The 27164-nt window shown below is 36.6% G+C and overlaps 3 protein-coding genes and 1 long non-coding RNA gene across 5 annotated transcripts; 3 read left to right on the top strand and 1 right to left on the bottom strand.

Moving 5' to 3' along the window:
• Positions 1-1550: 1550 nt before the first annotated feature.
• On the bottom strand, positions 1551-3184 carry LOC122304923 (protein FAR1-RELATED SEQUENCE 5-like). Its single transcript, XM_043117184.1, has 3 exons — positions 3125-3184; positions 2896-3028; positions 1551-2812 (listed from the first exon to the last, which is right to left on the bottom strand). The coding sequence occupies exons 1-3, from the start codon at positions 3182-3184 to the stop codon at positions 1551-1553; spliced, it is 1455 nt and encodes a 484-aa protein (XP_042973118.1).
• Positions 3185-4715: 1531 nt separating this feature from the next.
• Positions 4716-5936, top strand: LOC122305750. Of its 2 annotated transcripts, XR_006241225.1 has the most exons (3): positions 4716-4866; positions 4953-5218; positions 5364-5936. It is a non-coding gene; the product is annotated as an uncharacterized LOC122305750 (long non-coding RNA). The 2 variants fall into 2 exon arrangements; XR_006241224.1 differs by having other exon boundaries at positions 4953-5936.
• A 1832-nt stretch (positions 5937-7768) lies between these two features.
• LOC122305115 (NADH-cytochrome b5 reductase-like protein) lies at positions 7769-19763 on the top strand. Its single transcript, XM_043117444.1, has 13 exons — positions 7769-8095; positions 9344-9386; positions 9829-9904; positions 10319-10378; positions 10483-10533; positions 15403-15457; positions 17191-17261; positions 17345-17396; positions 17486-17563; positions 17860-17949; positions 18048-18161; positions 19291-19359; positions 19453-19763. Exons 1-13 carry the CDS (start codon positions 7925-7927, stop codon positions 19507-19509), a joined length of 987 nt encoding a protein of 328 aa, XP_042973378.1. The 5' UTR covers positions 7769-7924; the 3' UTR covers positions 19510-19763.
• Positions 19764-20800: 1037 nt separating this feature from the next.
• LOC122305116 (zinc finger CCCH domain-containing protein 32-like) lies at positions 20801-25212 on the top strand. Its single transcript, XM_043117445.1, has 3 exons — positions 20801-21038; positions 21721-21831; positions 23321-25212. Exons 1-3 carry the CDS (start codon positions 20967-20969, stop codon positions 24743-24745), a joined length of 1608 nt encoding a protein of 535 aa, XP_042973379.1. The 5' UTR covers positions 20801-20966; the 3' UTR covers positions 24746-25212.
• The last annotated feature ends 1952 nt before the right edge of the window (positions 25213-27164 follow it).

A 27164-nucleotide genomic window follows, 5' to 3' on the forward strand; every position in this document is an offset into this window, starting at 1 on the left:
TGCCAACCCAACATTGAATGATTTTTTTATAAATTTCCATTATAAATTCTAACAAAATTAATTACTGAAAATACATTCACATGCCTATATAAACTAAAAACTATAAATAAAGAACCAAATCATACAATGTCCTATAAAAATTTCAATTACAACACATGCCATACCTGAGCATATACACCAAGTCTCTTCAAGAGGTACAAAAAATGCAGCACACGTACAAAAAGCCTAAAAAATAGCTCCATACCCGATCCATAGTGGTCCAAAAATTTTTCATCCAAACATACACAAACTACAATATACCCAATCCAAGAGCTTCCAAAAATGTGTATTCCCATCACCATGGACTTACTAGTGTGCATCAACTCGGTCACACATCTGTACGAAAATAACTCATCATCTTAAAATAAAAAGTTGTAATGCACCATTTTTACTAATAAAAATTATAAGACTTGATTACCTCAACCATGGTGTTCACGTATTGAAATCACATACCGGATGCAAATTTTCTTGTGGAGTTGATTGTGTAAGAATGCTCTCTTGTGTACCAACACCAACCCCATCATCCACTTGGTGCTGTTGAGATCTCGGGTTGTCACCCAATTTTGGTTCATCTACCAATATTTTCCTGCAAGTCGTTCCAAAAAATTTATAGAAATAAGATGAGTTCCATAATACTAACCATTCAAGGGTTAAAAAATTCAACTCAAATGTTACTGGTTTTTTTCTCTTCGTTGCTATCTTTTCCACGGGTGGAACCTTCCTCTTGCTTGGGGTCTCCCTTTCCCTCAGACCACATTAGGGCTTAAGATCTTCACACCCGTATCTAAGACTACTTTTGGATTTTCTTTCGTTTGTTCGAATGTCGACTCTGGTGTTGAACCTTCACACTTTCTCTCAAAGTCATCAACAACACGCAGGAAAGCGCTGACCTTTCCATTATCTGAGGAAATTTTGGTTGCTAATTTCATACATCGTTTAACCACAACCTCATAATTCCGTGCATTTGATCTGTCCCGCTGGTCATCGTAACTACTTCTGAGTAATGTGTATCTCCTCTTTATGTCTTTTTTCCAGCGATCCAATACATATACATCTGGCATCACATTAATCTTTTTCAACTGCAAAACTCTAAGTGCATGCCTACAAGGAATCCCCCTAGTCTCAAATAGTGCACATATGCATTTTACCTCCACTTCCTCTTCATTAAAGTAAACTTTAAAATTTACTGTCTTGATGTGGTCATCAGTAGATATTTCATCCAATACATCATATTTTAGAATGCACCCTTGTGTGCTTATCAACGAACAATTACAACACATTAGCCCCAACAACTCTTTTTGGACCTCTTTGAACTTTGCATTCGTATATAACTTTTGAAACTGTTTCTCAATGTTGAAGTGAGAAACGCAGGGAATTGTTTGGTTCATAGAATTGAAGTCAGTGGTCTCTACCTCAACCTTCTTTCTAAGGGCATTATCAAACTGGTCAATGAATTCCTTCAACGTGGTTCCAAAATGGACATACCTGTCAAAAAATGCATTCATGCTTTCCTACCTTTGAGTCGTACTCATACCCGCCCAAAATTCAGTTTTCAAATAAGCCGGAACCCAAAAAGACATTTCCTCGAATAAGGCCTGAAGCCATTTATTGCCAACCAGATCATACTTTCTAAGTAGTTCACCCCAACTTGCCTCAAATTCTGATGTGGTCTGTGAGTCATATACTGCAAGTTGAATGTCAGTCTTCAACCCCGCTGAGAATTTGGCGTGAGATCCTAACTTCTCTAGAAGTTTCCGCATGATATGCCACAAACAATATCTATGACGAGTTTCGGGGAATACAATGGCAATAACATTCTTCATTGCCCGATCTTGGTCGGTTATGATGGCGTGGGGGGCCCGACCATTCATACAATCCAACCACATTTGGAACAACCAGACAAAAGTATGTGTGTCCTCGGTTGAAATCAATCCCGCCCCTAATAATATGGGCTGCCCATGATGATTAACACCAACAAATGGGACAAAAGACATCCAGTACCTATTTGTTAGGTACGTAGTATCGAAAGTTACAATGTCGCCATAATATTCATAAGCTGCTCGACTACGAGCATCAGCCCAAAACACATTTCGTAGCCTACCATCATCATCCACGTCCGTGTTAGAAACGAAGTCATCATTCCGGTCTCTCATTCTTTGGAAATAATGATTAAGTGCTTCGCCACCTCCTTTACCCAACTGTAAATATCTTGCCTTGTCAATGAAATTCCGACAATCTTTCTCTTGAAAAGTTAAATTCTCATAACCCCCCGCATCAACAACAAGAGAATTAAAATTTTTGTTCATTCTTATACCGGCTTGATCATTCAGGTCCAGGATCCTTTGGCTATATTCGACTAGAAACTTGTGCGATCGCAACAGTCTGGTTTTCTTGGGGCTCACAGTTATGTGGTTGTGCACATTTTTAACAGTTGTGAAAACCCACTTTTCATTCTTGCTCAACGTAGCATTTACTCTCGCTTTACAATCTATTCTGATTATTGGTCGTGGCTTCGAGATATTACTACTATTAGGTTGGTACTTTCCGCCACGGGCGCAACCAACGGTCACATAAACAGGCCTCCCCTCATCATCTTTTCTAGTTCTCTGTGTCCGTACACCAAAACTCTCTTGCTTCGCATATTGCTTATAGTAGGCCGTCAGCTCATTCACACTTTCAAACTCCATGCCTGATCTTGGCTCTTCAACCCTCAACTCATCATCTTCGACAATAGTGATACCCTCCAAATCTTCATTTAAGTCGAAGAACAACTCTACATTTATTCACATAATCAATGGATTAGCATGAAAACAATATTACTGAGGACTATAATCAAGGCAAACATATATCTAATACCGTCAGCATCATGCAAATGTGCATCAGTACTCGGTGATGTACTGCTGACATTTTGTTCGTCAATTGCAGGGGTTGGCACATTTGACGACGATGGCGCCGCTTGCCTCGGGTCATCCGGATTATAAGCTGGCATCTACTCAAACAGTACACATTGTAAGGCAAAATGGAATAACTCTACACAAATTAATCCGGTAATTTCTGAAATTTAAAAATTCAAATAGCTCCATACTCGAAATGAAGTATCAAATGGGCTAAAGTCAACAGGATTGGAAGTTGGGGGGCATGACATCTTTACATTACATTAAAACCACGCTGCAATAAAAATTAATACTATTAATGAGCTTCCCTCTTCAATTCCCAATTAAACATGAAAGCATCCTTGTTCATGGTGCACCAAATTGTAATTTTGACTAAATATGCAATGAAAACCAACTTCAAGTCGTCAAAGCAACCAAACAAAAAAATGAAGCCCCAGCCATCAAACTATTTTTAGTTTTTTGGTAAACCACCCTCTCTTCTTCGCTTTGTCTTAGCTTTATCTTTTTCTATACTTGTAATAATTTCTTTCACTGTGAGTGAGGCCCACCACCCTTTTTTTTCTGGTAAAAAAAAAAAAGAAGAAGCAATTTTTCCTCAATCAAGCTTCAATCCAACCACATACAATAAAAGCTACCCCATTAAAACTAAACCCATTTACAGCCTCAATATTTATGGGTAGATTCACGTAATTAATTTACTTACCATATTCTAATTACCACTCTTTAATGAAAGTACATGTACATATAATGCTATAAAGAAAAGGACCTACTGGTTCAATTAATGGGTAATCCCCTACTAGTTCAATTAATGCATAATCCTCTCCATGTTGCATTCACTTGCAGGTTCGAAATATCACACCAGACAGTGCCCACAGACAAGATATATATACTGAAAGCAGAAAGCAGCAATATTATTTGAATCCACAATTCCATACATGGGTTGCTTCCATCAAATAGAGTATAGTTCGAAAGCAGAGGAGAATAAATAATCGCTTACCAGATGGGTTTCTTCCACATTCACATGGTACAATTTTTTTCCACATGCCCTAACCCACAATACCCATCTCAGAAACACAAAGCGATGTACACATCAACCTCACAGCAATGTATTGATTGGAAAATGAAAAATATTTACCAACCAAGCTGACCAAACCGTTGGGAAACAAAGTAGCCGAGTCCTTCTACTGGTTTCGTCCATTTATTCAACTCGCAACAAGTTGCAGTGCTCGACAGAAGTAGGCGCTTTGGAAGCTGGCGTTTAACATGGAGACGCCGACGCGACGTGACCCTGGGAATAGGAACCCCAACGCAGGTTCGGGACGACGCCGGGGAGTTATTTTCACAGGATTTAGTGCTTCGCTATTGCCCCAAAATATACCGAGCAGGGAGTGCAGCGACGCGGCAGACAGAGCAGTATCGCTCGGTGGCGCTGACGAGACCGACGGCATCGCCGGGAGGCTCTGGGCAGAGGACGTGCACGCCAGTCACTGTCGAGGGAGGAGGGTCTTCGCGAGATGAATTTGAATGGGGATAAATGGGAATCTGAATTTCAAACACAATCAAAACGTGCGTTTTGGTTAGGAAAAATATCTTAATATTAATAAGTGACAATAGCTTGAGCTACAGAACTTTCGTCTAACATTTTTATTTCCAATTTTGCCCTTAACTTTATTCCAAAATTACGGACAGTTTGCTTTTATTTCTGTTTTGGTCTTTAGTGAAATTGTGTCATTTAAAAGAATTTCAGACCACACAAATCTTTCATTCTCGTTTTCGTATTCCTCTCAAGTTCTCTCACTAAACTCAGACTCATCCTCTATTCTCTCTCTCTCCGTTTTTGAATTTATTTATTATTTTGTTTATGAATTTGATGATCTGTGATTTTTATTTGCAGAAGAAGGAAAATATCACTCCGATTGGCTTGAAGATCGTGGTAATTTCAACTCCATGTCTTTTTGCTTACTTTTTTCTTTCTACTTTTTTCTTGCTGAACCTCTCTCTCTCTCTCTCTCTTTGAAGCTCACGAACCCAGCTCTCTGCCAAAGCCTCAAGATCCACTCCCTCTGCAAACAACAGGCAATGAAGTGCCGAAATCGATGGTTTCTAACGAGAGAACTGAGAAGCAGCTCCACCAAAATCGATTCCTCCACTCTCTGTGATTTTAATTTCTTTATTATCTCCTAAATTTCCTGCATAATCTTTTCTGATGCTTGGCAAGGACTCGACGAACTGGAGGAAACAGATTTCAGTAATCAAAGGGTGGTTCTCGCCCTCTATGAGACCATGTACTCCGATTTTAATTTCTCTCTATGGTTTCTAACGAGAGAACTGAGAAGCAGCTCCACCAAAATCGATTCCTCCACTCTCTGTGATTTTAATTTCTTTATTATCTCCTAAATTTCCTACATAATCTTTTATGATGCTTGGCAGGGACTCGACGAACTGGAGGAAACCGATTTCAGTAATCAAAGGGTGGTTCTCGCCCTCTATGAGACCATGTACTCGCACGACGTAACCACGATGCACCAGATCGTTGCCGACTGGAAGGGAATCTCCGTTTCTGTCTTCTGAGCCCAGGCAAAGCATCCCCTCTCTACGTATCGTACGAGTGGGTCACGACGGTTTGCTGATACCCTCCATCTCATCCATGCTGTTTCCAGCGTGAAAGACCAGCAAATCCAGCGGCTTCGTGAGGACGACTGGGAACTAAAGAAAAAAAAAACATAAAATAAAATAAAAGTGAGAGGAAAGTCATGGAGATGACCCCACTCTTCACTAACTGTTTTGTCCTTGTCCACAGAGGTGGCTTTGGTGCTTGGTGCTATAACACATCCTGCCTGATGAGATAAGCACATGTTTAGTGATAAGAATTTATTTCAATTTTTTTATTTTATTTTGTAGGCCCACGCATGCAAGTTGACATGCAGGTCCTTGATTTCAACTGACAGTGGTGCAGGGATCGATGAATTTGCTTTAGTAACGTGACAGGGATGTATGGCATCATAGAATTGACCCCATCAACCTAACATTGACGTTTCATCCTCAATCATAAAATATATATTTGTATTTTAAGTAAACAGTATCTTCTATTGATTAAATTATATATTTTTTTCTTTCTTATATTACTTTTTAATTAATTAATTTTATTTTTAAAAAAAAAAGTGTCCGATCTTGGACATTTTATAAAACTATAAAATAAGATATATTTAAGAAAAAAATCGCAGGTGACGTAGTTGGATAATTGAACAAACAGTATATGTGGCACTTTCAAATTTAAAACATGAAATTTGCTTTAGTAACGTGACAGGGATGTATGGCATCATAGAATTGACCTCATCAACCTAACATTGACATTTCATCCTCAATCATAAAATATATATTTGTATTTTAAGTAAACAGTATCTTCTATTGATTAAATTATATATTTTTTTCTTTCTTATATTACTTTTTAATTAATTAATTTTATTTTTAAAAAAAAGTGTCCGATCTTGGACATTTTATAAAACTATAAAATAAGATATATTTAAGAAAAAAATCGCAGGTGACGTAGTTGGATAATTGAACAAACAGTATACATGGCACTTTCAAATATAAATCCATGTTTTAAATACATTTTTTAAAAATAAAGGAATGCGGGCCCAAGCATGTGAATTACACTGACTTTTGTGAAAATCGACGAATGAAGAAAAAATAATTTAATAAAATCAATAGTCAATGGGATATCGCCAAGTAGAGGGGTCTTATCTTTGTGGGCTTGGTGGGCCAGCTTTTAGGTGGTGAATGGGGCCGATAATGCGCGTAAATCACATGGTGTGTTGGTGGTCGAGCCCTTTAATTGCTTGTCTTACAGACAAAAATATTGAATTTAATATACTAAGGTGGATAGAAAGTTTATATCGACAGGGGTCTAATCACTGATATTTTAACAATTTTGATGACACATTGTCTAAAAAGTGGCTTTAATCATGTCCGGCTTCTTTTATTCATCACTCTCAATACTGTTATGTTAAAAATTATAAATTATGCAATAAATTCCATTTTTTTATGTTTTATTTTAAAAGTTTTAAAAATTGTAACGATTAAATAATATCATTAGATAAAGAACTTAAAGTTAAAAGATATTTTAATTATATTTAAATATTTAAAAAGTTTATATCGACAGGGGTCCAATCACTGATATTTTAACAATTTTGATGACACATTGTCTAAAAAAGACAGGGTACTCGTGTATAGTTGTAGTTATGTTTATTAGAGTGCTGTATTATAGCAATGAATATTTTGCAAACAATGTATATAATGTTTATTATGAAGAGGAAAAAAGTTGTTAAAATATAGATAAAATTCTGTCTATTTATGGCTAAATTGAAAATTTTTTAAATTGTTACGCTTAAGAAAAATATCGACTGGGCACACGTGCATCGCACGTGCTGCTTTACTAGTATATATATATATATATATATATGTATATATAGTGCTGCCACGTAGTGAGTGCAAAGTGTGCAACCATGGCATCTCCGTAGAACAACTCTTAACTTTGTCATGCTTAAGCCCTTCCGTGCATCTTGAGGAATAATTATTCTCATCTGTCACTATTCACAATTACACACCACACACTCTATGAAAAGTACCTCTATATCCTATAAAAAGTATCTCTACATCCTATGAAAAGTACCCCTACACTCTATGAAAAAGCTAGAAGTGTGTGGTGTGAAATTAAATAGTGGCTGATGTGTATCACTACTCGCATCTTGAGGCCTACTCAGGCCCGAACTCCAAACACACGTAGCAGCATTTCCCTCCTCCGATATATGAGGCCGTACAATCGGTCCCAATAGAGTCCACACCACTTAAAATAAGTTATACCGCATTCTCTATTTCCTCTTGCTTTCCTGATGAAGAAAGGCACCAACACCGTAGTCACAGACCATAACGGTAAAACCCTCCGACTTTGAGCGTCGTTCTTTTGCTGATTAGTTATTTCTCCTTCGACAATGGCTACTTTCTTCAAGAGGCTCGCTAGGGCCTCTCCGATCGCTTTGAACAATGTATTTCCAGGCCAAAACAAGTACAGCTCCACTGCCTTTCGGATTCCCTTCGGAGCAATCGCAGCAGTTTCCGGTGGAATCTCCTACTACTACTACTTCTTTCCCTCGTCGAATTTGGTAAAATCTCTTGATAATTCCATGTGGATTTTCTTCTAATTGATCTTGGTTGATGTTGACTATGTTTCTGGCTACATTTATTATGTCGTGAAATGTAATGCTCAGTTGCTGATAATGTGTGCGTGTGTGTGAATGGTGAGGTAAAACCAGTTGTGTTTTTTTATTAAAAAATTCATTGCCCCATTATTTGGATGTTTTTTAACTTGGAACCATTAGCGACGATTTTTCTGGGATATTTGGATTTCAGATATTTGGAACGATGGACCTGTTTAAGTTTATGCGAATAGCATATGTTCCAATTTATTGGTTGGTTATATTTTAGGGAAAATGATACTTAGCACTCCATTTGACCACCAGTAAGAAAAGCATTTTCTTTTTCTTTTTCTTTTTTCAAATTCCTGGTTTTTTTAGAGTAATGCTACTTACAATTTTATGTACAAGATCCATTTTGTCAGTTTTTTTGTTAAATTGAAATTTTGAATTTCAAATTGCATAATTTTCAACGTATTAATAGTTAACACGTGGAGAAAGTAAGATTTAAGTATAGTTAGCATTTTTCTCTATTAAGATGAAAGGTCAATTTCATTTCTTTTTAAAATAAAAATAAAAATAAAAAATAAATAAAAAATAAAAACCTGGAAACCTGGTTTTGTTGATGGTTGTAAAATATGGTCGTCAAATAGGATTCTTCCTAACATGGTCCTTATTTTAGATTTTGTATAGTTTGGAAGTGATTGGGCACTGCTTTGAAATTTGATAAGAGTTTATCCTTATTTGAAAGAAAGGGAAAAAAAATCTAGCATACAACTTCTATTTTGGTTAAATACCAAACAAGATTTACAAGATTTTCTGAGGATTGGTAATTTTTCATGCCATGATCTTCAAATGCATGCCCAACTCTTCCATCAACATGGGATTGAACTTGTGGCCTCGGCCTCCACATATCTGTAATGGGCTTTATATCCTTGAAATTTCTATGGTGCAAATCACAGGTATCAATTTGAGTTCCCTAATAGATTTATCATAATGTGATATCTTTATGTCTCTGAATGTAGTTTACTACTAATCTTTATACGAGCCGGTTTTATCTGGATATTTTAAGGGTTCTCATGAAGTTTAAGGGTTTTTTTTTTGTTTTTTTTCCTCATGCTCATAATGAGGATTCAACATGTAATTTTTAGATTTCTGAATACCATAAATGACCCATGTATGCTAGTCCGCTGTAATTGCTATGCCTTTTATTTACAGGTTCATCTAGATCAAATCAATGAAGATTCAGAATCAAAAGCTGGTGAGTCTTTTGGCCAACTAAGCAAGTTGTAACCAAGTTGTAGAAAGAAGGCCGACTTGAAATTTCTCAACATTAAGAATTAGAGTATAGCTACTAGGCCATCTCAAGCTTACCACTCAGATGGCCCTCTTGACGTGGCACCACACGGGCTTTATTAGAAAAAACATATTCAAATAAAAGGGCATCTGAAATACAAGAAGAGGAAGACTGGAACCCTAGTTCCAGAGGGGCCATCTGATTGGTAAGTTTCAGATGGCCAAGTAACATTATTCTAATAATTAATTTTGGAAGGTTTCTCTGATTTCACCAAACTGATTAAGCTTTTAGAAACGTCAAACGACATCATACCAGTACATATTTTCCCTAAAGTGCCTGATACATGATTTAAATCCTTTAGTATGTTGTATCTATAAGCTCAATTGATATTTTTCCTCATTTTCAGCTCTCAATCCAGATAAATGGATTAAATTTAAGTTGCAAGACACTGCAAGGGTCAGCCACAATACCCAACTATTCAGGTATAATGATCTAGCCTCAATATTTTTTTTCCCAGTTTTATTGAAGATCAGCTACTGGGGAATCACCTTGATAGGTGAAATATGAATTTCAAAGTGAAATTACTAAATCAGTTAGGGTTAATGTAGCAAAACGTGGTGTTTTTTTTTTTTTCAAAAATGAAGGAAAATTTGAAACAAAGAATAGAAAAATGAATGGAGAGAGTCAAAGAAGGAATTATTTGGCAAATATTTGTTGGAGGAAGTCAAATATATTTTGTTATTAAAACATCTAAATGGAGGATTTTGTAAAATCACACCAAGAAGATTGTTTGTAGAAATCGAGTAGTTTCTTTAATGTGATAAACAGAAAAAAGAAAAAAGTCATTGGAATGCCATCTGTTCAGTGTAACTTATTTTTTATCTTGAAAATGATAGGTTTTCATTTGATCCTGCTGCTAAGTTGGGTCTAGATGTTGCTTCATGCCTCCTTACTAGGTATGTTCTATTATTTGTGATGAGAGAACTTAACTGTAAAAATGTTGGAGCTGGAAGAAATCTGCCCCTGAATCCAATGTCTTGATGCATTCTTGTCACTGTAGGGCTCCAATAGGACAGGATGCTGAAGGACAGCCTAAATATGTCATACGCCCGTAAGCCTTCCACTCTTATTTACTGATAAGAAACCTGATCTGAACTTTATCTAAATGACACATGCATATGCACTTGGTGACTGTTTAGGATTGCTATAGGCAAGAGAGATTTTTATTGTAGAATTTTTAATTGTAGAGTTTTGTTAAAAAGCTTAGCACCGAAAAATTGTTTACTAATTGGTAAATATACACCAACTTAGTTACGGTGGCTTTTTGCGTTTTCTGCAGGAGCTTTTCAACAAAAGCTTCGCTTTGGTGCTTTCTAAAAAACTGAATTTTCTGCTTTTTCTTAAATGCTTAGAGCACTTTTTGTAAATTTACTGAAGATACCATTTTTGTTTTAAAAAAAAAAAAAATAGAAGAAGCTTTTAGACTGTTAAAAGTACTTTTTAAACTTCCAAACTCAAAACCAAATAGGCACTTAGTTCCACTTTCCTTGTTGGCTGATACCCACTACTGACCCCGTGAGTTAGGGTTAGCGATCCTTACAATCTTTCTTCTGCCTTTGGCCTTGTGTTAGGAATCCATACAGAAGGACAGGTTGCAATGCCTATTCTAGCATTGCAATCTACCCTTATCTTATGGTACCATCATATTTATCATACATAGGCCATTATTTTTCATACATTCAAGCACGATTGTGCTTTCTTGTCTTATCATTTCGTATCATATCTTATCATGTCCTTGCACTTCATTCGTGCATGACGTAGTATAGATAGCCATAATATCACTTCTACCCGCTTTTTGTCAATTTTTTTATTCTTATTTTTTATTGGCACCGGGTGTCCAAGAACAACATCCCAACTAGTCCCGGGGGTGAAAAAGATAGCCAATTTTTTTTATTCTTATAATAAAATAGCCATTACATCACATGCAGAAGCATTCGTAAAAATCCATTGCATACATTGTCTTCATAGATATTTAACATTGGTGCATGGAACACAGGATACCAAAGAATGGGCCATGCAACAAAGCAATAGATCAAAACATGTAGATATCATATAAATTAGAAAAAGATGGTCGCTTTGTTGTACAAAAAGATTGTTATCTTAGCAAAAGGCCGTGATCATGTTTTCTTATATAAAATAGTGATAAGGCGTGTGATCATGGTTACTTACCTTGAAATTTACGCAATTAATCACTGTCACATCAATAACACCTATACATAAACCTATCATTACGTTAAAATCTACTTAACTGCACTGTAAATTTTAAAACTAAGACTCCTCTGACATCGGCCTATATTATGTCCTTAAATTATTTTTACATAGCAATGATAGCATCATGACCCCATGTTAATCTTCTCCTCATAATAAACATAATACTCCTTACGTTACACCAAGATAAAGGCATGCAAAAAATCACACACAGCAGAAATTCATAAATCAGCAAATCAGACAAATATATTTATATATAGGCAATCACAAATATCAAACCAAAATCTAAAAAGTAATAAAACAGTGAGCACAAGATTTTGGTCATGGAGGGAAAACTTTTGAAGAACTCTTCAAAAGAAAAAGCCATTCCGGGTGCTCAGCCAGCACCTTTAAGTTCATTATAGAAGTATCTATGATCAAACCCCTAGGGGTTGGCTCAAGTGGTAAAGGCCTTGGGCTTGGGGGTATGCTCCACCTTACTCTAAGGTTCAAATCCCCTTAGGTGCAAACAATCTCTAGGGGCATTGGACTTTGGGATTTTCTCCTTGAATTACCTGAGGTGCACCTACGTGAAACTCCTTGCCAAGGGCCTTGCACCCTCGGGATTAATTGGGACGTTGTTCCTGGACATCCAGTGACAATAAAAATAAAAAAAATAAAAAAAATAAAGAGTATAGGATTATAACTAGATTTAGATATTCATAAAACCTTTTTCAAATGTAAATATGACTTAGAATCCCACAAGTGACCCACTTTCTACAATAACGGCAACTCCAGAACTCAGGCCTCTTCTATAGCTTTCCCCATGTATGAACCTTGTCCGCTCCAATGGAATTCCAGTAGCACACCAATGGACTCACTAGCAACAACCCAAGAATAGAAAAGATCAACAGGGTGATGGTTTATATGTAGCAGAGAAAACTGTGTAGCTTTTAGGCTCAGTAGCTCACAATGGGTTTCTCTTACAGGAAAATAAATATTAGATCTCTGAAAATATACCCAAGTGGATTAAGAGTAGGTCTAGTGGCTTTTTTTTTTTTTTTGGTGTTTGGGGGGGGGGGGGGGAAATTGTGAAAATATATATATATCTTAATTTTTTTTATTTAATAAAATAATATTAATTTATCATGTATTGGCCCCTCCTCTAAAAATTATTTTGGCCCCTCCATAAAATTTAATTTGATATAAAAATGAAATAAATAAAACACATCTCATATAAAATAAAATACATATTTTTATTATAAATCAAATTTTAAAAAAAAAATTCTAACTATAACCAGTAGTATTTCTAACCTCTTTTCATTGTCTTTATTAAAAGAGAAATAGTTAAGAATTTTGATTTAGATTCAATACTTTATGATTTTTTTGTTTAAAAGAACTCAAGTTACAATTGTAGACATTTTATATTTCTTTTGTTTAATATATTTGTATAAATGTCTTTACATTATCTCAATGATATATTGTTCTTGACATATCAAATACTTTTTTTGTAATACATAAGTTGTATTAAACATATTTTATTTTTATTGTAAATCTTCCTATCAGATTATTATATATCATAAAAAAATTGTATAAAAGTAGAACAAAAAATATTTTATGTATATTGTTCTAGTTTTGTTCCCCCCCCCCCCCCCCCCCCCAAAAAAAAAAAAGAGTAAATTCCTGACTCCGCCACTGAGTAGGTCAAATCCAGAATGCAGAAGCATGATTTAAATCAAATTCTGTCATGTTTGCTGAACATCTTATGTGAGGTCTAGTGAATTTAATGATGAGCCTTGTTGACTTGGTAAACATTGGAATTTGAAGATCTTCACCTTCAATTAGCTTTCCAACACCACCAAGATCGCCTCCAATGATGGGATCAAAAGATATAACCGTTTTACTTTGATTGGGTTGATATCACCAAATCTAACAAACTTTCTATTTTTGCGATTTTTGCTCCAATCTCAACCTAGATTTTACCCAACATATTTACAAACTTCTAACTAGATGTTCTCTTTCGTATTCTTCCTGTGTACTTGAGCAATACCTATTTACTTGACTCAATAAAATTTTATTTTACGTATAAAAAAACACATTTACAACTCAATGGGACTAGGTTTTATCATAAGAATATGTCAACACATTATTTTTTAAAGTAAAACCATGAAACCCAATTTCCCTGTCCAATCCTGACAATCTACTGGACCTATGTATGCAACCTATTCCATGAACCTGTTTGCCCATGACCCGTAATACTAAGATAATCACTGAAATAGCTTCTTTTCTTTCTTTCTATAGCTTGTTTTCTTTCTTTCTTTTTTTTTTCTTTTTTCTTTTTTAAATTTTTTTATGAATACTTAAATAGCTTTTTATCACCTTATCAACAGAACACCCATGTCATCCTCCCTTACACCCATGAGTGTGTTACTGAGAGATGGGGAGAACTGTTCCGTGAGATGAACAAGACACATAAATTTCCAAATAAAAGCATTCAGGTTATGAAACTGACAACAAATGTTTCATAACTTCTAAACCAGAGAACAAAAGGTGAGTTAGCGCAGACTATATGCTTTAGTAGTGGCTGTATCGTTTAAAGCTAAATTTTAAAAAAGTGTTGTTTAAAGCACTCAGCTCTACAGTTTTTGTTGTGATCATTATTTAATCATTGATGTTGCTTACATCATGGATAACTTTATTATCTATGAAATATTAGCAAATATTTCTTATAAGGGTCTGCCACTTATTATGCCAAATCAAAAGGTAGCACTTGAAGTCGATCTTAGATATTCTTTTCTATCCTTGCTGTGCCCATCCTCTCGTTCATTTAGGGGTGCCTGACTTCAAACCATTGTTGATTTATATATACCGTTTGTGTTAAGAAAATCAGAATTCTCTTCAGCCTCAGACACTTACCTTCAATCCCTGAAACGGTTTTTCTGGTATCCTGTTGTCAGTGTCTTCTGATTTTTCATTTGCTTGAGAATTCTAAACTTCATAGATGTAGTTGTATCTTGAAATAGTGGGCTTTAAGGAAATGAAATATGAATTGATACTACAATCCTTAGGGCGGTGGAAAAAGAATCTATGTTGCATGCTGTTGTTTTAATCCCTAGGGGTTGGCTCAAGTGGTAAAGGCCTTGGGCTTGGGGTTATGCTCTCCCCAGGTCTAAGGTTCAAATCCCCTTGAGTGCAGACAATCTCTAGGGGCCATTGGACTGAGGGATTTTTCCCTTGATTTACCCGAGGTGTACTTGCAGAAAACTCCTTGCCAAGGGTCTATGCACCCCTGGAATTAGTCGGAACGCTGTTCCCGGACACCTAGTGCCAATAAAAAAAAAATTGTTGCATGCTGTTGTTTCGAAGTTGCAGAAAGAATTGGCCAAAGTTGCCTGTGGTCAGATAGATGCTTTTCTAGGGAAAGTTTGTCACAAGTTCTCTGTCAATTCTTCTTGTATCTCCTTTTTTTTCTGTTTTACTTGGTTATGTCACAAAACCTCATTGTTTCTGTATAATGGATGTCCAGATAGTCTGGATTTGTTTGACAGTGTAAATTAATTTAATATTACTTGTTGAACTTGGATGCATTTAGATTTTATGACAACCATAATTTGAGATAGTAGGTGTTTTTTATTTTTGGTCAAGAGGCAACTAGGAAAGAGGCACACATATAGTGTTAAAATGAAGCTATCAGATGGTGATCAGTACTTTCCACGTTGTTGTGTGCTTTCAGGTATACTCCTATATCGGATCCAGATTCTAAGGGATATTTTGACTTATTAATCAAGGTATTGGATTACTTAATTCTCTCTCTCCTTTCTCTCTTTTTTTTTTTTTTTTTTGTTTTTTTGATGAGTGAAAGAGAAATATTATTGATTAGAATGAAATAGGCATAACCCGCGTACACAAGAAGTATACATAAGAACACCTAAGTACATTCTATAAGCAACTAATTAAAGACAAGAAATCATGAACATTGTCCCCGTTTAATACTGTAGTAGAAAACCAAAGCAGTAAAGTGTGGAGAAAAATTTTTTTCAACTCTGTCATAGTGCGTTCCTTATCTTCAAAGCAGTGCGCATTTCTTTCCAACCAGATACAACAGATGATACACAGCAGGATCATCTTCCATACTGCTGCCACTTGATGGCAGCCTTGCAACTTCCTCCAGCAACCCAACAAATCCACCACCCTCGAGGGCATAACCCAAGCAACATCAATCCTTCGAAAAATCTCATTCCACAACCCCCTGGTAACCTCACAGTGAAGTAGGAGATGATCCACAAATTCTCCATTCTTTTTACACATATAACACCAATCCATCACCACAAACCTCATCTTCCTCAGATTATTCGTAGTCAAGATCTTTCCAATGGCGGCACTCCACACAAAGAAGGCTACTTTAGAAGGCACACTAGACCTCCAGATGCTCTTCCAAGGAAATAGAGGATGATCTTGTGTTATCAATATTTTGTAATAAGCCTTTATAGTAAATATCTTGTGATTATTAGACCTCCACTTCAAACGATCACACTGTGCCCCAAGAATCCCCATGGAATACAATAAGCTGAGAAAATCTGATACACTAGATAATTCCCAGTCGTGAAAATCCCTGTTAAAAAGAATATTCCACTGATGAGTCCCAGTCGAGATTAAACGCATATTTGCCACTGAAACCTCCCTATTAGTAGCAATACGATAAAGAGTCGAAAAAGTTCTTTCCGGTGCATTATCTCCACACCACACATCCTGCCAAAAATTGATTCAATTGCCTTCTCCAGCTACAAATCGAACATGTCTTTCCAAACAAGGCCACCCCCTTCTTATACACTTCCATGAACCCACCCCATATCCCCATCTTACTTCATTGGAGGACCACCACCCCAAGCAACTCCATATCTAGCGTCTATAATTTCTTTCCACAATGCACCCCCTTCCGAGTGATATCTCCATAACCATTTCCCCAACTGAGCTTTATTAAAAGTTCTTAGGTCACACACTCCCAATCCCCCTTGCACATCTGGAGCACAAACCATCTTCCATCTAACCAAATGAAATTTCTTCTCCTCCCCCATCTCCCCCCCCCCCCCCCCCCAAAAACCCGCCCAACACCACAACAATAAGAACGCCCGAAAAGTTTTCCCAATCCTGTTTCCCACCCCTGCTAGAAGGGGACCACCCCTGCTAGAAGGGGAAACAGAGATAGAAAATATGTTGGGAGGTTAGTGAGGGTGCTCGTAATAAGAGTAAGACGACCCACTTTCAATAAATACATCCATTTCCAACCAGCCAACATTTTTTCTATCTTCTCCACCACCCCATCCCATATGGTTCTAGCCTTGAAAGTTGCTCCCAGCGGAAGACCCAGGTATTTCGATAGTAACGATGACACCTTACAATCCAAGTAACTTGCTAATCTGCAAATATTTGTCTCCTTTCTCTAAATGCTTACGGTCTGAAAACACGCTGGTTTGCACAAGTAATACCCTTTGTATGAACTGCTTTTATCATTTTCTTTCAGGTGTATCCCGAAGGAAAAATGAGTCAGCATTTTGCAAGCTTAAAACCTGGTGATGTAGTTGAAGTCAAAGGGTAAGGCAGATTAGTCATGTCCACAAGTATTAGCAGATGATATGCCGCATATTATCTTCATGAAGAGCTTTCATTTCTTGCAGGCCCATTGAGAAGCTAAGATATTCACCCAATATGAAGAAACACATTGGCATGGTACGAGATGTTTATTTTGAATGTTGTTGAAAGTTAACTATTATGTGTGGTCGTCTTTATCTGAAGCTTATTGTATTTTCTTCATTCAGATTGCCGGTGGCACAGGCATAACTCCAATGCTTCAGGTTATTGAGGCTATACTGAAAAATCCTGATGACAAAACTCAGGTGATTCCTATCTTCTTCTTGTCTTTTATTTTTTTATAAGATAACTTAGGTGAGTTCTATGTTCTTGTTGTCTGTATAACCATAATCAATGTGCTTTTCTTAATGTATGATGTGTGAGTGCTCGGTGTGCATCTATCCCAATTATGGTGTTAAAGACGTTACGATTTCGTTTTCATGCACATGCATATGTGCCAATTTCACTTGGTTCTGTAGATTTTAATGTCGATCAATCTTACTGTGTACTCTCTATGCAAACTTTGTAGAATTTTGCTGATGATGGCTTACCGTCATTACAGGTATCACTGATTTATGGTAATGTTTCCCCAGATGACATACTGCTTAAACAGAAGCTCGACATACTTGCCACTAGCCACCCAAATTTGAAGGTGCAGTTGTTACAGTAGGCAAATTCTGCAGCTGTTTTGTCCAAATTGCATATTTTTCTCAAGAATTTTGGTTTATTTTGTTATGAAAAAAACTTCAGGTGTTCTACACTGTCGATAATCCATCAAAGAATTGGAGAGGAGGTTCAGGTTACATATCAAAGGATATGGTTGTCAAAGGCTTACCGGGTCCTAGTGACGATACTCTAATCCTTGTAAGTGTGACTTTGTTACTCCAACATCTCCACTTTTACATGGTTCACTTGGGTTTGGGTGTTGAAAAGTGCTGAGGTATGTTGTGAATAGTAATGAAAAAGTAAGTGAAAAGTAATAATAAAATATTAAATAGTCGTAAAAAGTAGGTGAAAAGTAATAATAAAATAATAAATAGTAATAAAGTATGTTGAGAAGTGTTGGGGTATTCTCAACACCCAAACACTAATCATAATATGGCATCAGGTTAAACCCGCAATGGATAGCCCTTCCAAGTGGAAGTAAGAGTAATAGCAGAAAAGAGAAATGCATACAGTAGACCCCAATTGGCTTTCGAAGGGCTCCATGGAGCTGACCTAATTGGTTGGATCAATTTCTTACGACACTTGCACTGTTTTTGTTAGCTTAGGTAATATTCCCCCTTGAGTAATCAAGCCAATCTGTACAAGTTGGATTGGTTTCACCGTGAACAAACAGTTTTCAACTTACTAGTTATTGCTTACATCGACCAGATCTTTGTTCGTGTCAAATTGAGAGGTAACATTGTTGAAATGCCCACCGACTGCTTTAGAGTCAAGACTGTTCTAGTACTTTCCGATACCACTCCTTACAAGCCAGATTGAGGCCTTTCAGAGTGATTCATAATTCGTCTACACAGGCTTGACCAGTCCAAACCAAGCCATCTCAATCTATAGTTTATATCAGTATCAGAAAGTAATTCTTATGACTGGCGACACCATACTGAATAAGTTTTGAATCTATGACTTCTTCCACTACATTTTTACCCAGTGAAGAGGTGCCGTTTATCTTGTGTACAAGAATTATTCATTTGTATTATTTCCTCCAAAGATTTCTATTTTTCCTCCTTTTTCCCAAGTTATTTACTATAATCTCAGTATTATAGAAGCACCATAATATATGAAAGTATTCACTTAAAATAGATAGACTGGGAATGGTATTGTAGTGCTTGGAGACTGATCATGGTGTTACCAGACAAACCTTGTTTGTACAAGTCCGTGTTCATCAAATCACTTATTTGAATATTACTGAGTGTTGGGGTAGAGATTGGGATAACCTTTTCCAACTTTATTTTCAACTCCCTGAATGACTGACTTTCTTCTGCTTGTTCAGGTATGTGGTCCCCCTGGAATGATGAAACATTTATCTGGTGACAAGGCTAAAGATCGCTCCCAAGGAGAGGTGTGAGAGAGCATTATCTGTTCATCAATCTTTCTTTTTCAATTTCTAAAATGTTTTCTAACTTGACTTTCCTTCTTATTTTCATCATTGCAGCTCACTGGCTTACTCAAAGATGTTGGATATACTGAGCAAATGGTTTATAAATTTTGACTGAAGCAACTTAGTTTCTGAAGCTTTTGTCTATTTACTTCAAATTCTGTGTTTCATTGTCTCCGAAATAAACATAGGTAGCTTGAACTCCAGCAAATGATCTTCCATAAAGAATGCAGAGTTCAGACATAAGTTCAGATTTCAAAGAACCTTGCAGAGTCTGACATGGATTTCGCAGGCTGCGTCTGTACTAAACATGCCAATCAGGACAAAATTGAATGTTTTTCAAATAATCATCTGTCACTGTTCTGGGATGTGGATTTGTTGGCTCTTATGAAATAGGGAAATGATATTGCAACTAACAAAACCCACCGTCACACCGATTGTTTTTTCTTCCCCCCCTTCACTTAATGGTTAAGGATGTATTTTTAATTGGACGTTCGTTCGGTGGCTTCGCTCGGTGGGTGTAGCAGCATCCTATGAGATGATGCAAGGGTCTGCCAAAAGCAGTGGCTCGATCGTCCTTGGGCTACTCTCTTAAGTGGTTTGAAATTAGTTTGAATACAGAAATAATCTCACCTTATCGTTATAAATTTTTAAAATTTTTATGTAAAATATAATAAATAATTTAATTTTATTAAATTTTATAATAATAATAATATTAAAGATTAATATTTTATTAAATTTTTAACTCTAAAACGCCGACTCTGAATAGGGGTGCCAGTATGGCCATGTCACCTCCTACTTTTGGTTTTTTTTAAGCAACAAAAAGGAAAAACCAATGGAAAGGTAGAAATTAAGGTACCATTGTTTTTAGAAAAAATCCAAATAATATGCGTATGTACAAATTTAACACAAATACCAACCAATGAGTTACAAATGCCAAGAACAAAAAATAATAAAAGTGGCTGTTGCTGGGATTAACATTTTGATTCCGGTTAGGGAAATCAACCAGGGAATTTTAGGGATGTGTTTATGTTTATCTGTCATTTATTAATTTGATACATTTTAACCGATGGTTAAATAAATAAGAGTAATATTAGATACAGTCGTAGTGTGTATAATTTTTATGCAATCGTTTTGAAAAATAATAGAATCTATTATTAAAAAATTAATTTTTTTATCTAGATTTTATATTTATTTATTTTTTAAAATAATGATTGTCCGATATCACTCACAACTGTAAGTATCATTTTTTAATAAACAATAAGTTAAAATTAAGCATTAAATATTGTGGTTAAAACGATAAATTTTAATATAGAAAACAATAAATTTTTTTGTTACTATTTACATTAAAAAAATAAATATAAATACATTTTTTGGGAAAAAGAAAAAGAAAACTCAAACCCACCGTAAAATACCACAATATAGCCAATTCTGCCTCTCTCTCTCTCTCTCTCTCTCTCTCTCTGGTTTACGATCTCACCGCCAATGTAACCACAATTGGAACATTGATGGCCTTGCCTTGATCTCTTTCTCGCGTTTCACTTCTCAAGTACTCTCTTTTCTCTTCTGAAATGGACGAAGAACTGCTAAAAAGGAACACCGACTGCGTGTACTTCCTGGCCTCACCTCTCACCTGTAAGAAGGTCCGGGAAAGCAATGCCGCCGTTTCGTTTGTTTCTATGAATCTTCTTGCTCATCTGATTTTTTCCTGTGTTTTTTCTTTTGCAATTTTAAGCTGCTTATTTTGCTTTATTGGCGCTTTCTATTCTACAATACGTTGCATTCGACCTACATTCGAAGAGTCGTGAGCTATGTAAAGTTTCTTGAAAAACGAAGGATGCCTTAGGGTTTTTGATTAAATGAATGAATTTGCTCTTAATTCTCATGTTATTTTACTCGGAGATAATCTGGCATTTCTATAAATTTTTAATCTTCAGTACTGGTTGGTATTTCGAGACATTACGAATTTAGTTTTGCAGGCATTCTGCTTTTTGGGTTTACGTGATTTTGGAAATATAAATGTCTCAGTTTTATTTAGTTGGTTTTTCCGTGATGATTGCAATGTAAACATCCAAGTTTTCCAATGCGCGAGAGGTATATATTTGTTGCTAATGATCATTATTTCTTGGTATTTGGGACATTTCACCAGTTATTTGTAGAAATTATTTTGTTTGTCTAGAAATGGGTTCAACTTCTAGTCTTCATATTGTAAGGGTCTCGTTTTAGGGGTTTATGAATCAGGTTTTCTCCTTTTAGTTCAGAATCTTTGTTTATGTTTCCTATTGATTTTTGTTTTCAAGATTTTATTTTTAATATCCTTTCCAGGGGATTGATTGTGAGTACCGCCATAGCGAGATTGCGAGGCTCAACCCAAGAGATTGCTGGTATTGGTTGTCTGGGAACTGTCTTAACTCTACCTGTGCTTTTAGACACCCTGTAAGCTCTGCTCCTTTATGATCTTTTTGTTTTGTTTTTTTGGACGGGAGGAGTTAAAACATTCAGCATAACATCTGACTATGAACCTTGGTTTATTTCCTAAGATTATTTGCACATTCAATGACCACAACCTGGGTATTGGTTGTGCATTCTTTTCCATCTATTTTGATTCCTTGTGTGTTGTAGACAGGTTTGCTTTGTCATGTGGTTGCACAAATTATGTTCACGTTAACCCTATTTGAGCTTTTACTTTTACCGATAAAGAAAATTATGTTGGATGATATACCTCTTAGATAAGGCAGTTGCACCTTGTGAATTATATATCTAGATGATATGATAAATATTTATCATTTCAACGAATCCTTAAAAAGCATATGCTCCCGCATTTAGTTTCCTGCATGACAGATTCATGGGTTCCATTCAAAGGTTCAAGCCTTTTCGTTTCAGCATGTTTCCGTGTTTTTCATATGTTTAGTAAAATAGAAAATTTGTACGAGTGAAAATTCACAATTATTAAGCAGATAGGTTTTGTTGTTCCTAATTCGAGGAGCCTTTTTAATTGACTTATTACTCTGTGTCAAACTCTATGTGCTTTTCATGTGGGGGAATTAGAGGTTCATTTGGTGCCATTGGATTTGGGGGGCTAATAATGTGATTTTGATGAGCTTGGCCGGTGATATCCCTGAACCCTCACGTAATAGAGACTGCTAAGGTGGTTTCTTATTGATTTGTTTAAACTGGAAGGTTGCTAGGTTGGAAATTGGTGGGACAAACACTTTGAAGAATTTGCATGTGCAGTCGGTATCCTTGTTGCGAAGTCTTAGTTCCAGTGATATGCCATCACAATTGTTGCTCCGAAGGAGAATCCAAAAGGATTATCGGAAAAAGTGTAGTGCCCCACTTTCAAATCTTTAATATTCAAGATATCTGTTTGCTGGGTTCTTGCCAGAAGGATGAAAGGGGTTCTGGCATGATTAGCTTCTTCTAGTAAAAAATTCCTTTCCAGGTGGAAGGAAATTGATTGATAAACTCTAATTGCAAATAAATACCTTCTCCTCAAAATTAGCAGCTGCAATCTTGTAAACTTAAAATCTTGAACAAGTGTCTTATCATTGTCAGTTCGAATGTCCTGATGGTTCCAAGAGTTTGAGATTTCCTTGTGCTTCTCTTCAGTGTTTTCTAATGCCTAGGTGCTAATGAACAATCTGGAATTCCCAGGGCTACAATTGGAGCACCTAAAATAACTTCTTCTTTTTTTAAACTGATACACACAGTAAAATGAACCAGATGTGCTAGTGGTTGCTATCTTCTTACGCATTTTTCACAATTGTGGTATCACCTCGTATTGGGGCTTTTCTTTTGCCCCTATTTTGAGTTCCTTATGTTTTTTTTTAGGAATTATGTATTAGTGGATTGCTGTCTTTTTTATTCTCATCATCCCTTGGTTATCTGGTAATGTTATTTGAGCTAAACTCCGTTATTTTCATAGCCATTGGATGGGCATGCTGGAGTGCCATCTGAGTCTGCAGAGTATTCCACACCTGCGAACAAGACCAGTGTTCCATGTTACTTTTACTTCAATGGGTTCTGTAATAAAGGTGACAGATGCTCTTTTATGCATGGTTCTGACGGCAATGCACCTGCTGAGAAATCTATAAAGCCTTCCTCTGTGGGCACTGATGCACCTTTGTTGGAAAACAAGACATCTGCTGGATGTGAGACAGGTTCAGCACCAGCAGAAACTTGTTTGAATTCATCTGAAAGCGCTGCTAAAGTAATCACCAATTTTAATTGTCTGCCCAAGGAAGAACTTCAGCACCTAGTACCTAAGAATGCTTTCCAGCAAAGTGCCTCTCCTCAAATTGCTGTTTGTGAGTATGATGAAGCTGCTATGATTAGGTTGGAGTCCTTGCTTCCCATGGAAGGTTTTACCCATGGCAGATCTCCTCTTCGCACAGATCAGAGTTCAGAGGAACAAGTGGAAGGCTATATTGAGCCAGAGGAGCGATGGGAATCATCCCCTGGCTTTGACGTTCTTGTGGGTGATAGATCAGATAATGTGTATGAGGACGATCCAGAGTTCTTGCTAGACATGGACAGGGAACACAGAGAGCTGAATAGCCATTCCTCGGTATATGATTATGAAAATACAGTGGAGTATGATCCCGTGTACCCTGCTGCAGAAATTCTATATGAACGTGATGTATACAATAGTTTTGATCATCTGGATGATGAACATCTTTTCTCTAATGTCAATAGAGTTCTTGGTCATTCAAGAGACGCAATGTTGGATTCTATATTGTCCCGGAAAAGGAAACTCGTGCCAATGGAACTTGCAGTTGGTGAATGTAATGGCATGGATCTTCGAAACCATCTGAGAAGACGCAGGATGATTAATGATCATCGAAGTACGGGCTCATCAAGAAGACCTCTCTCATCTCATCTTATTGGTCTCAGCCATGAAAGGCCTCGAAGGCATGGAATGGCTCCAAGGCTTCATGGAAGATTGGCATCGGTGGTGGGAAAGAATGGTAATGAATCAATAGGTGAGAATAGAGCTTTTTTAAATGGTGCCAAACCACGTGGCTTGATGAGGCACTCACAGCAAGATAGGTCAATGAAGCATTTCAGGAAAGAAAGGCTTGCCAAACGGCAGTTCTCGGGTGAAGTTTCAAGGAAATCAAGTACAAGAGAGAGATGGGCTCAGGATTCTTCAACTTTTACGGGACCCAAGACCCTTGCCCAGATTAAAGACGAGAAAAAATATGCTGAAGGAAATGAGGATTGCATTTGGAAAGTTGGGCATGCAAGAACTACATCGGCGGACTTCCAGGGTCCCAAACCCTTGAGTGAAATCCTCAAGAACAAAAGGAAGCTGGATTCTGTCACTGAATGTGATACTAGTGGCAGCTAGGAAACAACCCATTGAGGGTGAGAGGAATATAATAAGTAGTAATTTACACAGGAGGCATGATCATTTAGTGCTAAGTAGTGATGTTACAGATCAAGATTATGATCGAAAATTGTCCCAAGAAGGAAACCTCTAGCATAATCCCGCGATCCTTGGAATGTTGAGATACTATGTTTCATGATGAAGGTAACGAGGAGCTTGAGGAGAAGCTTACCTGCATTAGTTTTCAGACCTATAATTCAAGATCTCGTTTGTAGAGCCCCCAACTATTCCTAATCACTGAAAGCATAATATTGCTGGAGCAGGCTATTGGCTGGTTTCTGAGTTGTACACCTTTTACAAAAGTCTTTGATTACTGTTATCAATCAGCTTGTCTCGATATCTTGCTTGTACAGAGTTGCTGAAGAATACTCTCATGTTAACTGCTCTTGCTGTGTCCATTTTGTTGCTTAACAATGATGTTCCCTCTATCTCCGTAGTTTGACCTCTCTCATATGCTAACTGCTCTTTTGATTTGCTTATATATTGTGCTTTATGCCCACATTCATCGGTTATTTGCGGTTGAATTTTTTTTCTGCAACTTCTTAATCTTGTAGTGGTCATTGCCTTTCTGTAATCTAAAATGGTTGAATTTAGACTAAATTCAGATCTTCGTGAAGCCATTTCGGTTTTTTTTTTTTTTTTAGTGCTAGACAATAAATACACCATTCCACGGTTTTCTTAGTCTATAGGCGACATCATTTTTAAGAGTAATATTAGATACGGTTCTAGGATGTTTAAGTCTTGTGTAATCTTTGAAAAAAAATAAGGTTCACTATTAAAAATAATTCTTTCATATGGATCTTATATTATTTATCTATTTTTTTTAAAAGAAGTGCGGGACTTGCACATCTAAACCAACGGTACATATTATTTCTCAATTTTTAATAAGAGAAATAATAATTACAATCATGAGTGCGCAACCATCATGTAATTATTTTGAAAAAATTGAATAAATACGAGATTCATATTAAAAGAAATTTATATTAAAAGAAATTAATTTTTTAATAGTAAATTTTATTTTCAAAATGACTACATAATACTTACGCACTCCACAATTATATGTAGAATTTGTAGCATTTTCTTATTGCAAAACCTACATGCAAATTGCAAAATTTTAGATTACGTACAAGTCAACAAGGGAATATATCTTAAAGTTTGGGGAAAGTTTTAAATTTCGTAAATCTTAAAGGAGGATTCTTAAATTTGTCATTAACCTCATAGATTCCACCTGATGGTAACTTTCCTCTTATTCTTCATTTGTCATTTTTTTTCTTCTCCCTTCTATATCATTCTAGCATGAGAACGTCCACCACCATTTATATAGCTTCTTGTTGCGCACATATTTCCATCCAACAAAGAACTCTCTAGGACAAAGGTAGAGAGAGAGCGAGAGAGAGAGAGAGAGAGATGGCCGGGTTACAAAGGTCTTCAACATCCTTTAGGAGACAAGGGTCCTCAGGCCTTGTATGGAATGACAAGTTCCTATCAGGGGATTTGAGCAAAATGAGGCATAACAATAAAGAAGATTTCAACAAAGAGAACTGCGTCGAATACAGAGACCTGAGGCCATCCCGCAGTGTAGGATCAATCGGCTTGATGGAGCGACGTGGCAGATTCACCGAAGATACCGAGTGTCGGACGGTCAAGGTCCAACCACCAACCGTCGATCCTCCTTCTCCTAAGGTCGCTGGCTGCGGCCTCTGTGGCATGTTTGGGAAGCCAGCCATCGTGAGCCAACCCAAATCAAATAATATGCGTAGGTCGAAGTAGTGACTTTGCGTCGTATTTGATTGCATGCATTTTCCTAATTTTCTTTATGATTCCATACAGTACTTCTCTCTTCTTCCATTTCCTCTTCTTTTTATGGTCTTTTTGGCATTGGCATATTGTCATGTTGATGTGTATAGTACGTACCATTTGAATTACATCAATATATATAAACAACAAAAACTTAATTCGGCATAAGAATCAATCAGCACAAACCAAACTTGTACTTATGGGGATCGGATTTTTTTCTATATATACTTTCCAAAAGATTTTGATGGAAAGGTTTGTTCTTTGGGGTTTCTTTGTTCATCCAAGCGAAAGGAGTGGTAAACGAAACGGAATTTGACTCGTTCTCCACGAACTGATCAATGAGCAAACCAATTATGAACATCCGGCCCCTTGGAGACCTCAAATTAATAACCCCTGGGAATATTCAAAAGCACATCCACCTTGTTTTCGTTACATCGATCGATCTCCTTTTCCTCCTTTGTCTGATCTATCTATTCCTCGATCTCATGCTACGTACGTATGATCAGGTCGATGAATCCAAAGATCAACTCCTCATATTAATTACGTATAGCTTTGGCTTTCAAATAAAACCCATAAAAATCTA

This window comes from Carya illinoinensis, chromosome 3 (assembly GCF_018687715.1).
Source record: "Carya illinoinensis cultivar Pawnee chromosome 3, C.illinoinensisPawnee_v1, whole genome shotgun sequence".
NCBI classification, from domain to species: domain Eukaryota; kingdom Viridiplantae; phylum Streptophyta; class Magnoliopsida; order Fagales; family Juglandaceae; genus Carya; species Carya illinoinensis.